Consider the following 17,007-nt stretch of genomic DNA (forward strand, 5'->3'; position numbering starts at 1 on the left):
TTGGAGCAACCTGGTCTAGTGGAAGGTGTCCCTGCTGCTGGCAGGGGGGTTGGGACTGGATGAGCTTTAAGGTCCCTTCCAACCCAGTTTGATGTAACAACCCAAGTTTCAACATAACAGCGAGTCAGATTTTCAAGAGTTGTTTTGAAATGTTTAATATGCTTTTTTTTTTAAGATTTACTTTACAAGGCAACTTGTCTCACTGTCATCAATATCTCAATACAAAAAAAAAAAATCTTACAATGCTTTATTTGCTAAAAAACTACAACATTAAAACTGGGGTTAGGCAGCTCTTCCCTTTGGCCAGCTGTTTTGTTACAAGGAGCGTCCCACAGTCCACTGCTAGAGGTTGCTGTACTTAATAAGTTACACAAGTTCTGTACATAATTACAGTCAGAGTAGAGTATGCAGCTGTATAATACACCACAGTAAAACACCATGAGGGCAAAGAACTACTATATATGAAAGCATTTTGTTACAAGATTTTATAGTTTACGTGACCAGGAGTCAATTTGATATCCTCCTACCAGGAGACTGACATCCATCCTTCTTAGGCACTGATCCAGGCAGAATTGCCTTGCAGAAAAACCTGGCTCTTTTGCCAAACTCATGCATTATTAAAAATAAAAAAATTATGTAGCTCAAAGTCTTTAACAACACTATAAAAATAATTATTTGCTAGTCTCGTGCTTACTTTCAAATTCATGAAGTATTTGAGTAATTTCACATTCTCTTTCTGAATTAGGTTCACTGCAGTATTAGATCAGGCAGAAACTTCAAAACCTTGATTAGCCAAGTGTGACTCAACCAACTGGATTATTTCAGCTTGAACAAAAAGGTCTGTGTAAATACAACTCTAAAAAAACCCAAACCAGTTTCTACCACAGCAGATCAAAAGCTAAATAACACTGAATATCTTTTCCATGGTGGAAAAAAAAAAATTAAAAAAAAATCACTATTGTAAGTGTTAGCACAGGATATTCAGGGAAAACATATTGTAGGACCATGCTTTGTAAACATTTCCACAAATCATTCAGAGACTATTGGCTTTGGAATGAGTTTTCAAATACTTGGCGTTATGCAGGGCAGTAATTAACAGCTAATGCCATGAAAACAAGCAACTTTAACGTGAAGTTATGACACCAAGAGCAGTGAAGGCTCCTGCATCAAGTAGTTAAAACTGGATATTAATTTATATTTTATTATAAAGTTTATAGCGTTACAGAGTCCAGCATGGCACGGTAAGTAACCTTCTTACAGTTGCAGTATTTGTTTTTGCTTGGTACAAAAAAGCTGAACAGCAGCTTAATTGTTGTTATCTTGAATCCAGGACTGGAATGAAGTGGTTTCTTCTGAATAGGGATGAGTCAGTGATTTAAAATAAAAAGGCTGCATTTCCATTCAGTTTCAGATATGTGCAAAATTCCTTTGAGTACAGTAGAGAATATGGCAGAGAAGTGTGCAATCCCAGCCCGGGTGCTGCCAGTACACTGCAAACCAGCAGATGGAGGCTGGGCTCCCAACGGTTACTCACCACTTCCAGCATTCTTTCCAAGAGTCCTCCTCGCAGCTGGTGTTCTCTCCCCACCCCGCTTTACGTCCTTTTATGCAGTGCATCAAGTACTGACATTCATAATTATTGTAAAAAAACATTGGTCCAGGATAGTTCTAAGAAGCTTCCTTCAGGAATTCCAGTAAACTCTCCATCCTAAAACAGCTGTAACTGTTACAATGGATTTACGAAAGCAAATGCAATCTGAGAGATGAAGGTCTGTGAAGATTAGTATTTCCACTTTCCTAAGGTCTTCAAAAGCTTTTAAAAACACAGAAAATGGATCCCAATGGTACTTTTCGGAAAGTCGCTTGATTTTGGTGCTTTAGCCCGGACGTGGTTTTCTCTTTTCACATGTTGTAGGCAACATAAATAGGATCCAACTGGTCAGCTAAAAACCCGTCTCTCAAGTGCATCCGCTGTTTCTCACCGCGGGAGTTGATGGGAATGACACCGGGGTCCACAATGACGACGACACCCACTATCAGATAATGCTCTTCCAGCACCACGTTTGTCACCAGCGCCACCAGGTCCAACGCTTCTTGTTCTGAGCCTTCCAACTCCACAACCACCACCAGCAAGTTGGTCCATGTAAACACAGCGCTGTCAGCGTGAGGCAAATATTAACGGTGAGAAAAAAGGACATAGTCAAAGGCAGCGAGATATCAGAGAGAGACTCACTGGAAAGAAAGTTTGTAAGAACCCGAACAATTATCAGTGAGAACAAGTGACACAACAGTAATGTGAAAATATTTGTACATCAAGAGGTATTTTTATGTTGTAACTTCTTGGGATTTTTCTCTGCTACTTGTTGTGTAATTGTCCATGTACAAGGTGTAAGTAGGTCTTTTACATGCACACAGCCGTGTATTTGAGAGTCCTTTGCACTTACATACTGGAACGGGAAGGAACCGTTAAGGTTTCACATTCAGTGTGTGCGTACTTGCTCTCAATGTACTTGTGTAAATCTTCAGAGATTAGGAAAGAGTAAACCTCCCACAGATTCCAAGTAAACACTACCACTTGGAGACTGAAGAGGACCTACAGCCACGTGGCATAAATCATTGTCCTGTCCAAATGAGAATAATACACGCTCAAAGATACCGCTGAAGAAATCCTTGAGATGTGATAACCACATTCTGACACAGCCAGGGAAGTCAGCAACACAGCTTGCAGGTCCTCTGCTGCCCTGTTCATGCCCTGCCCTCCCTGTCTTCCAGACTGGGGAGATCAAACTCTCATAAAGGGGTGGGTTTGGTGTTTTTTTCCTTTCAGAGCAGCGGAAGCAGGGGAAAGAGGGCCATTACATTGCAGTTACTCTCCCTGTAGCAAAGTTTTGGTGAGTTACCTCTACAGTAAGCTCAGTCTAGCATGCTGTTCCACAAAGCTTGACTTCTTCTGCTTTAGAAGAAATAAACAGATACAGAAAAGTAATACTGAAACTCTTACCATTCTGCGATGCTCTTGTGTGCTCTTATTACCGAGGTCTCTATGTCAATGGGATGGTACCTCATTCCTCGGAGCTCCAGTGTTTCATCCAAAGAGCCTACCACGTACAGGGCATCATGCCTCTCTGCAATATAGCACAGACATGGAAAACATCTTCAGATCCACAGGACAAATGTGATCATTTGTATGTGCTTATTCCTGATGTTCTAAGATGTTGCTGGAGGAGTCTACAATACACATCAAGCTCTACCACTTGGAGAGAAGAGAATGAAGAGGTTATTTAGCACTTCTGCCTGTTGGCTCCAAGCACATGAAACCAGACTGAAAAGAATTTCTAGGTCATCCAGTTCTGCCCCTTCTCTCACGTAATGTAACCTCAGTTCATAAACCCCATCAAAATCCACTGTTAAAGTATCTTTTTGTCCCACTATTCTTAACTCTCCTTTGATCTAAAGGAACACTTTTCCACATTCCAAATTTAACATCTTTTTCTTTTTGTGTCCTCATGCCAGGAATATTCCCGTCAGCTTCTTCAGTTCCCCACAACGCAGAGAGAACAACTCTATCCCCTTCTCAGCCACAGCTTTGCTAGGTTAAGTAAGCAAAGCTTTCCTAGACCCTTCTTGAAGGACATGCTCTCCACATTGCCACCTTCATCCTCTAAGTCTGTTCAGTTCAACTTCACTTTTTTTTCTTGCACACATTTTGTAATTCTGCTCAATCGTGTAACTTGAGTCAAAAAGCACGTTGGGAAGCTGCACTGTATTTCATGCACACCTGCTACGAGTGCATTCACCATGCACAGCCTCTCCAATGCTGACAAACTAAAGGACATTGTTCCACAGTGTTAAAATCTCCACGATACACGATTTTTCAGAAAGCTACAAGGCACAAAAGCTTGTGCTATAGTAGCCTCGTGCCTTGCCACCTGCACTTTCTCTCCGTGAAGGTCTGCTCACAGATTGCAATTTCTGTCAGCTACCAGCACCCTCATTACCGCTGCTGATGCCAAATCCCATGACAGCACCTGCCGCTTCAGATGCTAACTGAAGAAAATTAGGTGGAGTTCAGAGAAATTTTGTCTATAAAAAGGTGGATTAATAATGGGAGCACGTGCACCCGCCACCCAAGGATCCCAGAACGGCTGGACTGAACTTTGCTGGAACCAAGGAGTGGTGATTCTGGAAACTTTCTTATTTTTCTCTTTTTCAATCTTCCTTTTTCTGGAAACTTTTCTCTCTCTCTCCTTTCTATCTTTTCTCTTTCCATCTTCCTTTTTCTTTCGAAGCTTCACTACATCCCCGGCACACAAGGGGAACATCATTATAAGTTTTAGCATCATCAAGTGATCTCTAGTTCTTGGTATCGCTGTAAGTTTTGGTGTTGCCAGATGATCACAAGTTTTGATAGTTGTTGTTTAGTTCGCTGTAGGTGACTGACATTGCTGGTGTTTGCTGAGTCACTGCAAGTTTTAGTTTCGCAGTAGGTGTCAGGAGGGTGGAAGGTTCCTTTGCCAAGTCATTCCAAGTCACTTGTACTGTCGTGAGTTTTTGTTGCCAAGTCATTTGCCTTTTGTAACATCGCTACATTTTTTACAACACCCTTTAATGAACTATAGTTTATTAGAATCTCTCAAATTAATTGTCATCACTACTGAGCAGAGATCCAAAAACAACCTCCCCCTAATAATCCCGCCAGAGCGGGACAGGACAAGTAGGCTGCAGGGATTTCTCCAGCTGGATCAATAGTGTCCACCTTTCTTGTTCTCAGGAGCCCCAGGGAGATTGAGTAACACACCAGCACAGTCGACTGGAGGACGACTCTCTCTTGGTGACGAGATGCAACAGAGTTACACCATGGACCATTTCTGAACCCCAGACTGGCATCCACTGCAACAGATGGGGTTGTTTCTCAACAAAAGTCTGCACCTTCACCAAACTGCTCTCCTCGCTCACTCTTCTGCCTTCACACAATGGAGGACTAAAAGTAGGATGGACACGCGTGTGTCCCCCAAACAGACTCTTACACTGGAGCAGTGGGAGCGCTGCTCTCCTGTCGTGTACTGTGAGCGATTACAGGCAACGTGAAAGGTGTCTGTGACCCCTACGGTTCATTATCCAGTGACAGCCATGAGGGGACGCTGACACCACCCATGTACACACCACCATTCATTTAGGTCCAATCACAGAAAATCAGCCAGATACATTTCCTAGGAAGTTATAAGCCTTCAAACTCTTTTTCTTAGGATGTTTAGAGATTACTATTTTTTTTTAATGTGTGCTAATCAAGAGTTATACCTCCTCCATTCTATCTCAAGAGATAAAGGAGCAGTTTTTTTCTTCCACCTGCTTACATTTCTCAAGTTTAGACATCTTGGCTTAGAGTGAAAAAATAAGATTAACAATTTATTTTTGTATACTGGAAAAATTATGGAGTTCCACCTCTAGACCTTTAACTTCTGAAAGGCTGGGAAATCACTGGTACTTGTGCATGTCCTAAAACTGCTGAATGATTTAACTATTCCTCTTCTCTAGATCAGCACTGAAGTGCTGCATCCTGTCTGTAAGGAAAGAGGTTCAGAGGAAAAGGGAATAGAAAGACTCTAGTGTTTTTAACAAATGTGCTCATGTTATTTTGTGTACGTGGAAATAAAGGGAGATGAACATGATTTCCAAATCTGTCACAAGGGCATGACGAATTTCTCATTTTGCAGGATTACCCAGTAATCAGTGAATACGTGCAGAGTAACCATTCCTGGTACCCTCATCACTTCCCACTGACTGACGTCAGGATAAACTGGCAGGACAGCTTAACTCTTCCCTAGCTCAGCTACCCCAGGAGTTTCACACACACGCTTCCGTGAGCACCTGTGTTTCCTCTCACCTCCACTCGCATCAGTAAGTTCTGTTCTGCGCAGAAAGCCAAGGTACCCAGTTCGAGCCCATATGGTCTGGGTGTCTCCGAAACTCAAGCGAGCAGTAAAGTGATCGGCGTGCAGTGCTTCTTCTCCATACACTGTGTAGTAACCAGTAGCGTTGTGGGGACTACTCACCCATATCTAGGGGATAAAAAAACCCAAACCAAACAACGACAGAAAGGGAATCATTCCCATAGAAACACAGGTTATTTTGCCAGACCCAGGCAGCACCATTTATTGATTTAAAAGATCTATTCCACTAAATCTTTTTGCTTCTAAAATGCCAGTAGTCTTATTAAAATAATTTATTAACTTCTGCCTCACAGAAAATGATCTGGAAAAAGGAGTAAAAAGGAGTTTTATAGACATGTAATCAGGGATAGCGAAGAGGAAAAATGAACTGGGCATTTGGCTTACTGGAAAGGAACACCTGTTAACCTGCAATCTTCTGTGAACTGGGCATCTTAGCATTCACAAATCCCAGATGTATATAAAGCAACAGATTAAACCAAACAGTAAATTACCTCCTTACGACTGTCCCCTGATGGGAGCACATAAAATACGCACTGCCTCTTCTAGCTGCCAATCAGAAAGACTAGTCAGCCAGTATCACCTGGTACTGCCAGGCAGGAGTTTGGCAGAGGAGGGAGGAATCCCTGCAGATATACCTGCAGCATGGAAACACTTCCAGCTCTCTGCACAGTTCATTGACTTGCCACATTACGTGGCCATCCCACTAAGAGACAGGCATTTCTCTGACATGATTTATCTGTATATTAAATACAGCTGATAAACAACGTACAACAGCGTCAAAGCTTTACCTCTCCTAAGTGCGAGTCTCCCAGAGGTCCCTTGGTTTCTGTGTGTGCGATGATGACCTTTACCCCTGGAAGAATCTTGAATCAGAAGCAAATGTTTAAAATAGAAGTTAAGAGAACTTTAATTCAGCAAAAGAAAAGTTAATACTGCAGAACCACAAAAGTCAGTTTTGTCTGGTTTTGTCCCCTGAGTCCAAGAAGGACATGGAGGTGCTGGAGCATGTCCAGAGAAGGGCAACGGAGCTGGGGAAGGGTCTGGAGCACAAGTGTGCTGAGTTCCCTTGTGGCTGAGGGAACTGGGGGTGTTGAGGCTGGAGAAAAGGAGGCTGAGGGGAGACCTTGTGGCTCTGTGCAAGTCCCTTGGAGGAGGGTGGAGAGAGGTGAGGGTGGGTCTGTTCAACCAAGGATCAAGGGACAGGACAAGAGGCAATGGGCTCCAGTTGTGGCCAGGGCAGTTGAGATGGGATGTGAGGAAGAATTTCTTTGCTGAAAGGGTTCTGAGGCATTGGAAGGGGTTGCCCAGGGCAGTGGTGGAGTCCCCATCCCTGGAGGGATTTCAAAGACGGGTAGATGAGGTGCTCAGGGCTATAGTTTAGTAGTGAACAGGTGTGGTTGGACTCAATGATCTCAAGGGTCTTTTCCAACCAAACGATTCTATAATTCTATGATTCAACAGTCTATGCAATTCTTTCCCTTCTACTCCTCTCTGCACCACAGACATCAAACATCCTTTCCTACCAAGTTGTTTAATCATTTAAACTCTAAGCACCTATTTTTCAGCTTCAGAGTTGAAGTTTGTTTCACACCTGAAAAATACCTTCCACATGAAGGTCTCCGATTTCTTCGGCTTTAGCAACATATCCTATTGCTTCGCTTCACACACCCGGCTTCATTTTAACTACCTGTTCATTCTGAGCTCTCTCTAGTGCCTCCCCTAGACACACTGTGATTAGTGAAGCTCGCTGCACAGATTCTGTACTGAGATCCAGCTGAAGCAGCTCACCACCTAGGTAAGGGCATGAGGAGGAAGGATTGCTCTCAATCTCACCTTCCCAGACTCCATAAGCGGCAGACTGTGTGGAGAACCTCTCTCTACCAAACGCACCCTGAGAAAATAAGAGAATTCATTTGTACAAGGATTTATGAAGGTAAATAGAAGTTAAATAGACGTGTTCCAGTATATCCAGTGTTACCTGTCCTTAGCTGCACTTACCAAACCCTTATGCCAGCCAATTATGCTCAGTTATTCACAACACAGTAAGACAGTTAAGAGTTTCTAGCCATCTTCAATACTTCCACATTAGCATTCCCATCTGTTTCTTTTAAGAATCAGAAACTCAGCTCTCTGGAGAGATGAGTAACTTTTTCCAGCAGAGCTCTAAGGTTCAGTTCCACCAGCATTTTACATTCACCTTCTTTGCTGGACTCTCCTGAACCTCTGCTCGCCACGCTGAACCATGGCAGAGCATCAGTAGGAATTACAAAAAGGGAACAGCAAGCAGCCTAAATCTAGACCTGAAGGGTCTGGAGCACAAGTGTGCTGAGTTCCCTTGTGGCTGAGGGAACTGGGGGTGTTGAGCCTGGAGAAAAGGAGGCTGAGGGGAGACCTTGTGGCTCTGTGCAAGTCCCTTGGAGGAGGGTGGAGAGAGGTGGGGGGGGGTCTGTTCAACCAAGGCCCAAGGGACAGGACAAGAGGAAATGGGCTCCAGTTGTGGCCAGGGCAGGTGAGATGGGATGTGAGGAAGAATTTCTTTGCTGCAAGGGTTCTGAGGCATTGGAAGGGGTTGCCCAGGGCAGTGGTGGAGTCCCCATCCCTGGAGGGATTGAAGAGTGGTGTAGACACAGTGCTGAGGGACATGGGTTAGTCGGGGACTTGTCAGTGTTGGGTTAATGATTGGACTCAACAATCTTAAAGGGCTTTTCCAATCGAGGCCATTCTGGGATTCCGTGAGTTAAGTGACACCAGGCAGCCCGTCAGTAGCACGACTTGTGAAGACAGCGCATCTGCTGAAGGGACAGGAATCGCGTGCAGGAGGAGCGGTTACCAGAGAAGCAGCTGTTACACACCATGTTGTATGACATTGTCCCTGCACCTATAGGCTAGAACTGACTTAACACAGTGGCAGCTTTGAGGCTGTGACCAAACTTGGTGTCAACAGGAATATGTAGCATGCAAGTCATAGCAATATATTAAATACGGAGAAAATGACCGTAGTTTACATTCATCTGTTCAGATGCCAAATCGGGATCGTGCAAGTGATGGTGAACAGGTTGTCTTCTAACAGCTAAGATTTAAGCTTGCAAAAATTAGAGATCAGTAGTCACAAAAGCTTAATGTAAGCCCCTAATTTAACATTATCAATTAAAAAAACCCCAAAACAAACAAAGCAAATGCACTAAGTCTTGATATCATATTTCTTAAGTACAGAAACACATACATATATGTATGTACCCTACTAAACTTATAGTCTGAACTTGGTGCTGCCAGCACTTGTATTAACCAAGAGACAAGTTAATATGAAAATTACAGAATTAAGTCTGACAGAATGATGTATCCTTGGCAAGTTTACAGATGACATGTGTGTACATATCTCTGTGTGTGCTTTCATATGCGGTGGTACGGGCCCGACATGAATTTATTGGAGCTGGGAAGGCTGAGGAAATTGAGTTGGTTTGGTCTGAAGCGGGGAAGAAGGGGAGAAAGACTAGAGACTCTAACTGTATTTTTTCCGCTTTCTAAAGGATTGTTACAGAGAAGATGGATCCAGATTTCTCGGAGTTAGTTGCACACCATAAGGAGAAGAGCCCAGAGACATAATATGCAAGATAGGAAATGCCAGTAAGGAAAAATTCCCCAGAGCAGGGTGTCATCAGCCTCAGCACATACACCCAGAGAGGAAGAGGATCTCCATTCTTGGAGATTTTCCGTACTGAACTCGTCCTGGCCCTCAGTAACCCGATGATGCCTTGAAGCTCGTCCCATGTTGAGCAGGAGGTTGCATGAAGGACATCCAGAGATCCTGCCTGTCTTAACTGTTTCTGTGTTTCTGACTAACCACTTGGCACTTGGCAAAGTCACCTTTTGCTAACAGTCTGGTCAGGTAAGAAACAGCTAGTGAGTCTAGATTATACAAGAGTGATGAACAGACAGCACGTTAGGTGAGGGTCTGGGAAGGAACTGCAGAACAAGTGATGGAGAAGGAGATGCTGGACCACTTCCAGCACACAGCCATGCTTAGAGGATTCTCTAGCGTGGGATTCCTTGCATACAGTGATGAGGGATTAGCTGCTGCCAAGAATATTTCAACATACCAATGCAACAAGGCTGGACTTTCTCACTGATTAAACAGTTAATGCTTTAATGTAAATCTGTACCTGTCGTGTCGAAGCGCTCTCATATCTACGTAGACTGTTGTTGGATCTGGTCCTGCTGTTCCCTAAGAATAAAGGAAGAAACCAATTCAACAGAAGACAAAAAATCCTGCTTTCATTCTCACAGCCACATAAACTCACAAATTCCTCTCCATTTTTACTGACACTTACAAACAGCCCCGCTTTCTAGTGTGACTGCCATAAAGCTTTGATGTTTTATGGAATCAGTAAACGAATGCACAAGTGAAGTGTGTATTTATACAAGTAGATCTTTAAGTTTTTAAAATTTTATTTTGGCAAGCACCTCCTCTAAAAACTCCATAGCGAGTGCAAAGCACGTAAGCTTAAACCTATGTGGGCCTAATCCTTTTCCCAAAGCTCAACTGTTCTGTTTTATAACAGTTTTATCAACTTTGAAGAAAAAAAAAAAACCAACATTGAACTAAAACATGACTCTAACCAACTCGTATCTTGTCAAGGCTCCTGCCAGTAACAACTGCAGCAGAAGCAGAGCTCTGTTGCAGTCGGAGGATAAACCTTCTGACCTTCAGACGGGCAGACGAGGTGCTCAGGGACATGGGTTAGAGGTGGGATTGGCAGTGTTGGGTTTATGGTTGGACTCTGTGATCTTAAAGGTCTTTTCCAACCACTATGATTCTGTGATTCTGTGAAATGCATATTTAAGCTAAAAAAATAGGCAATGCTTTGGTGACTATTCCCCTCCATAGCACAGTTTCTCTTTTTAGAAATAAAATGAGGCCACTCAGCCATCAGCTCAAGACTGCAGTGCTGGAGAACAGTAATAATGTCTTTTTAATGACATTCCCCTGTACTTTTGTAGCACTGCTGAGGCTCAGTGCCACTGACAGCCACACCAGATTCACGGGATGATCTTTATCTTTAGGAATACACCATTCAGTAATTTTAATCATTGCTATACCCCCTTTCTGCTTGTTTTGAGAAAGAAGTTTTGTGTAATTCAGCTACAAATGTTCCTTGGGAGTAAAACTGAACTTCTTTTAGAAAAAGAACCTCGCTTGATCCGTTTCAAATGACAACTCTCTCAAATGGCAGCCAGTCATTACAGAGGAATACCACTGAACCAGACGGACCGTAGGACGGCACAAGCACACATGCATCACTGTACCTGCTCAGCCAGCTTGCCCAGCCTGTTTGGCTGACAGCGGGACCACAAACAGAAGTAACAGAGGCCATCAAAGTGTGTGAAACAAGAGAGAAAGGGGAAAAAAAGAAAATACAAACAAGATGCACTGGAAACATAAGATACACACAGTAAGACAGAAAACAAAACTCATACTGTTTTAGAGTGAAAAGAAAATTTCCATTTCAGATTACTTAAGAGCTTGGCACTTTTAAGTGTTTCATTGGGAAACGTGCAAGTCCCGTTTAATAAACAAGAAGAGGTTTTAGGCAGATCATACCTAACGCCTGTTGCCTTATCATAAATCCCTCCTCCCTCTGTACGTGTCTAAAGGCTGCTTACAGCTTCAGAAACACCACCTCAGGAAACCAGCCCAAGACAGTTGGAAGATGTTAGGTATTCATTTGCATGCTAACTTGGATCAAATACCCATTCAGCTTGGCTGTTAACCTGTATTCATTTAAACTGAATGATTTTAAAGTCACATAAAGGTACCACTTTGGAAGACTTTTTAAAAAAAAAAAAACCACTACAAAGGGACTCAAGAACAGAGAACAGTGATGAAAAAGGTATAAAATGAAGGGGAAGCTTAACTGCCCAGCAGCCCTGCACTCTTCACAGCTTTCCTGGAGTATTTTTCACATTGCCATTTAATATTCAGTAAGAAAACCTGGTTTCTCCTCCTCTGTACAGTCTGAACAGCAAATATTCAAAACTGGCTTTTAAAATTCTTATTCAAACAGGCAAATCAGAAAGCTATTCTTTCATATCTGGCATCTGAAATGTTTTATACAATAAATTAAAAATAATTCTGTACAGTCGTCTTAATTGCATCTACATCCTTCCTATTTTTCTATCTACTGATTCATAAAATTGCTCTGGCTGCATTTCTTTACAACCATGTATCTAGGGGGTTGTTAAAATGCTTTCTCCTTTAATATGTGTAGAAAAAAACTATAGAAACTAAAGAAACAATTAGGAATGGCAACTTATTTAAGAAGCTCATGGCCCAAAACATCTCTCTTGTAGGAAATCTAGAACATTAAAATATATTCAGAGAGGAAAATGGTTTTGCTTTATCTAGTGGGCACCAGAAAATAAAATTTAAAAAAAAGAAAAAGTTTTGCAAAAGCACAGGAGCAACCTTCACAGAATTGTATTTTTTTATTAAATATAATTCATACGAATAAAATTGGAAATAAAATTTACAATTACACACATGCTTACTGCATGTGCCGTCTGTGAAATTCCCCACATACAAAGCTACATACTGCCACACCTGAAACTTGGGCAGTTTATCTATTAACTCAAATATCATCCCAAACCCAGGGTGCTTTGCCAATTTCTAGACCATACTTAGTACCTGATTTTCAGGTAAGTTGTGGAATACAGTTTTTTTTTTTTCTCTCCTAACTAGAGAAGAAACATCTCCTTAAGAAAAGTTAGATTTAATCTGTTTAAATTACACATACAAGATTATTGTTCAACTGAATATTAAACTGTGAAAGGCAGGCCTGGACCACAGTGTGTCGTTATCTCCAGTCTGTGAAGCAGGGCTGGGGACTTTATGGGCATGTTCTCCACCTCAAAGCTTTCAATTTTATACCTTTAATTGAAAAAAAAAGTCCAATTCCCACATGAGGTGAGACAAATGTATCTGCATGTTGATAATACTAATTTCAGATCTTTAAAAGTAAAAAAACCTGTCAACCTTGTCAATTTTCCTGGGTCTTATTTGAGGAACTCTGTCTTCCATTTAGCTCCACATATACATAAGCTATTTTTCAGAGACAGAAAATCTGAATCATGCAAAAGCTGAAACAGCACTGCTTGAAAGATTTAGTATGCTTATGAACAGGAAACTGTGTATTTAATTCATTGCTGCTCCTGCATAGTAGGAAGGAAACAAGTTTCTTAATACTGATCCTCTGTATTCAAAAGGGAAATCAATTGATCACTGAGAACAGAAAAGTGAAAATATCATAATCCACATCTTCCACGGCTTATTTAACCTGGTGATGAAGCAAGCAAGCAGTGGAGCTCTAGTTCAATAGAAAAAAAAATACATACAGCAGAACATGACTTCCTAGAAAGTTCCCAGAGATTCTGCCTGTAAAGTATAAGGAATAAGCAGTTTAATCTCACCTGTAAACAAATGGCTACGTTGACCCTGCACCCAAAGGTCGTGCTCACTGCACGAGCAGAGAGGCCCAGGTCTTTGAATAACTTGGAGAAAGACTGTGTCAATGCAATCCTTGGTCTCTCCTCTGCAACCACCATGCATGTTCGCACACAGGACAGGTTAACCCCTTTCAGCTGAGAGGTTGGGTGAAGAAAACAACAACATTTTAAGTTTGAAGTAAACCATTCTAGAAATAAGCCGGTTTAATTTGTGGAACAGACAGACTTGAATAACTTGGATAATAAAAAACACCAGAATAATCACCATGAACTGGTTAGACAATATAGACATGAACTGCACTGAGCTTGGCTCCATCCACCCAGGACAATGCTCTAAAGTTATGCCAAGCAGCTCTGTGGAAGGGTTTGATGTACAAGATGCACCATGTAGCTGCAACACTGCCACTCATCATTTTGAGCTGAAAACAACCCAGAAGATGTCCTTGTGTCACAGGGCTGGGCTCACAAGAGACCCGAGTGCTTCCAGTGCTCGAGACATTATCAGCTCCCACCAGCATCAGCGTGAGCCTGCAGCAACTGGCTGTGGGCCAGGACTGCCTTCAGTGAGGTCCAGGAGAAGTGGGGACAGAGGTTTTATTTTTTGTCCATACTGAGAATAAGCACAATGTAGCTGCTTTCTTGTGCACAACAACCTGCCAGACATTCCCAGTGGAAGTCCCGAGCAGCTTAGTTACTACAGCCGTGGGAAGTCTCCTACCATGGAGACAGAGGCGCCTCTTCAAGGACATGACGTTTCAGTTAAAGAGATTTCCCTCAAAAATAAATGGATGTATTCGTGGGTAATTGCTGCTGTTAGGAAGATTACATCAATTTTAGAACTCAATATTTTGGTGTCAAGAGATGTGAAAGCTGGTGAGACTAGCCAGGCTTTTTGTTGCATTTTTTGTTTTTGGTTTTTCTCGGGGGAGAGGTTTCTTGGCTTTGGGGTTTGGGTTTTTTTTTTTTGGTGTGTGTGTGGTTGTTTTGGGGTGGGTTTTTTGGGGGCGGTTTTTGGGCTTTTTTGTCACAGAGAAGAAAAAGTTGACAGTCTTGCTAAGCATTTTGCCCAAAAATCGTAGGAATACCCAGCAGCACAGAGGTGGGAGGAATAAGTCAAGTTGAAAACATAAGACTTTATTTTTCTCCCTACCAGAAATGCGAGAGCTGAAACTTCCAGCAATCTCAACATTTCCCAAAAAAGGCAAGCCATAATGAAAGCAGCCTTCCAATACCTGAAGGGGCTACAAGAAAGCAGGGGAAGGACTTTTCATAAGGGCAGTTAGTGACAAAACAAGGGGAAATGGGTTTAAACTGAAAGAGGGGAGGTTTAGATGAGATATTAGGAAGAAGTTCTTCACTGTGAGGGTGGTCAGACACTGGAACAGGTTGCCCAAGGAAGCTGTGGCTGCTCCTCCCTGGAAGTGTTCTCAGCCAGGTTGGATGAGGCTTTGAGCAACCTGGGCTAGTGGAAGGTGTCCCTGCTGCTGGCAGGGGGGTTGGGACTGGATGAGCTTTAAGGTCCCTTCCAACCCAAACCATTCTATGATTCTATGATTCTATGAAAGGCTTTTGATCTAACATTTATGGCCCATCTTCTGCTAGCCAAAATGAAATATTTTTAGAAAGATGCAAATATTCGTATGTCAGTAGCTTGAAAACTGAAGTCCACTCACCCGCAGCGCATCAGTCTGTGTTCCAAGCCCTTTGGTGCACATCTCCATCACGGAGTAGGAGCAGAACGTGATGCGTACTTTATACTGACTGACAGCAGACAACCACAGAGACACGTTGCTCTCCAGTTCCAGAGGAGGGACTAGAATGGACTGATGACCCGAATAGACACTAGGGAGAGGGAGAAACAGACACATGAAAACTTCAAGCCAGCATAAAAAAAAGGTAAAAGTTACAGGAAGTCAAAATGAAGCAAAAAGACGAAAGTTGAGAGCTGGGTATCGATCTGAACCTCACTTATCTCCTCCCCAGACAGCAAGTATCTTAGTTATGCCAAGAACTATGGGCTTCAGTTAAGTCACAGACTTTAAGGTGAGTATATTTGTCTCGCAGGAAATTGTGCTGAATGACAGGGAAATATTCAATGCCTTGAACAAATGGAACTTCTGACCCTAAAATGTTAATATTTGAGGCATCATTCCACTTACAGATTATAATTTTTAATTGAGCTTATTTTTGTGAGTTATTCTAGGGAAAATGCACCTTTTGCTTGGAGTGAAATGAGTCTTTAACACCAATATTCAAGTTTTTTCCTGCTCTGGCAGGGGGGTTGGACTGGATGATCTTCCGAGGTCCCTTCCAATCCCTGACATTCTGTGTTTTCTGTGTGTTTACTGCAAATTTCTAGCTTTTGCTGTAGGTGTCTCAGTTTTTAAAGAGTGTTTATGTGAAATATTTAACTTAGATACCAGTTAACATGTGTAGACAAAAAACTCAGATTCAGAATCACACCACCCTGTAATTATTATTTTTCAAAATATTATATACTCATTTCAAGACAGTAAACACCGTGACCATACAGTCTTAAACTGCCAAATGTTTTTTTAGATCAGTTCCTAGCAACAAAATCAGGCTTAGATAAAACCAATGTGTCTTGAAAAAGATAACAGCATCTCTAATTGCTTTTAAGAGGTAGCTTGACACTCTTGCCATTTCTCCTGCCTACAGCTTCTGTGTTTTTGCAGTGGGCAATATGACATATCGAATGTCTTAAAAGGCAAAAAAGAGAAAAATTTTGCAGCTTTGCAAAATGTGCTGCATTATAGTAGTTCCCTGATGGAGTCAGTTCAGGTCTCGTTCATTTTAAGAAACATTTACTTGCTTCCATCAGCAGTATTTCTTAGTCCACACCAAGCTTGCAGTCAACACCTAAAGGGTCTTGTAAAAAGATATGGTTTAATCTCCAAAGACTGGGAAAGGGTTTATTTAATTAATGTGAAACAGACAGTGAAGTCCTTTTTTTCTTGGATTTGGTATCTAATTCCACTTGCAAAACTCCAGGGACTCAAGTAGGTAACTAACTTAAGGAATTTTGTGACCACAAAAGGTATCCACCCAAGAGTTCTGGGGGAGCTGGAGGAACTGCTCACCAAGCCACTTTCCATCATTTTTCAGCAGTCCTGGCTGCCTGGGGAGGTCCCAGCAGAGTGGAGGTCAGCCAGTGTGACTCCCATCTATAAGAAGGACTGGAAGGAGAATCCGGAAAACTACAGGCTTGTCAGTTTGATCATCTTGAGTGCCATCACACAGTACATGTAGGGCAATCAAACAATCAGGTCCAGTCAGCATGGGTTTATGAAAGGCAGGTTCTGCTTGACCAACCTGATCTCCTTGTACAACATGGTCACCTGCTTAGTGGATGAGGGAAAGGCTGTGGACATTGTCTATCTGGACTTTAGCAAAGCCTTTGACACCCTTTCCAACAGTGCTCTCCTGGAGAAACTGGTTGCTCAGAGTTTGGATGGGTGAGCTCTTCACTGGGTACAGAACTGGCTGGCCGTGCCCAAAGAGTGCTGGGAATGGAGTTAAATCCAGCTGGGGCTGG

General features: G+C 42.3%; 1 protein-coding gene across 1 annotated transcript; it reads right to left on the bottom strand.

Moving 5' to 3' along the window:
* Positions 1 to 1,191: 1,191 nt before the first annotated feature.
* Positions 1,192 to 10,258, bottom strand: LOC104521452 (disco-interacting protein 2 homolog A-like). Its single transcript, XM_010163453.1, has 6 exons — positions 10,112 to 10,258; positions 7,785 to 7,842; positions 6,740 to 6,814; positions 5,885 to 6,059; positions 3,002 to 3,125; positions 1,192 to 2,155 (listed from the first exon to the last, which is right to left on the bottom strand). Exons 1-6 carry the CDS (start codon positions 10,132 to 10,134, stop codon positions 1,903 to 1,905), a joined length of 708 nt encoding a protein of 235 aa, XP_010161755.1. The 5' UTR covers positions 10,135 to 10,258; the 3' UTR covers positions 1,192 to 1,902.
* Between the last annotated feature and the right edge of the window lie 6,749 nt (positions 10,259 to 17,007).

Source organism: Antrostomus carolinensis, unplaced genomic scaffold (genome assembly GCF_000700745.2).
Source record: "Antrostomus carolinensis isolate BGI_N321 unplaced genomic scaffold, ASM70074v2 scaffold5162, whole genome shotgun sequence".
In the NCBI taxonomy this organism is placed as follows: domain Eukaryota; kingdom Metazoa; phylum Chordata; class Aves; order Caprimulgiformes; family Caprimulgidae; genus Antrostomus; species Antrostomus carolinensis.

Coding starts and splice junctions, on each gene's coding strand:
- LOC104521452 (XM_010163453.1), bottom strand. CDS start 10,134: ATGAGAGCGCTTCGACACGACAG. Junction 7,843..10,111: donor AGAGCGCTTCGACACGACAG/GTACAGATTTAC, acceptor TTATTTTCTCAG/GGTGCGTTTGGTAGAGAGAG. Junction 6,060..6,739: donor GAGACTCGCACTTAGGAGAG/GTAAAGCTTTGA, acceptor TTTATCCCCTAG/ATATGGGTGAGTAGTCCCCA.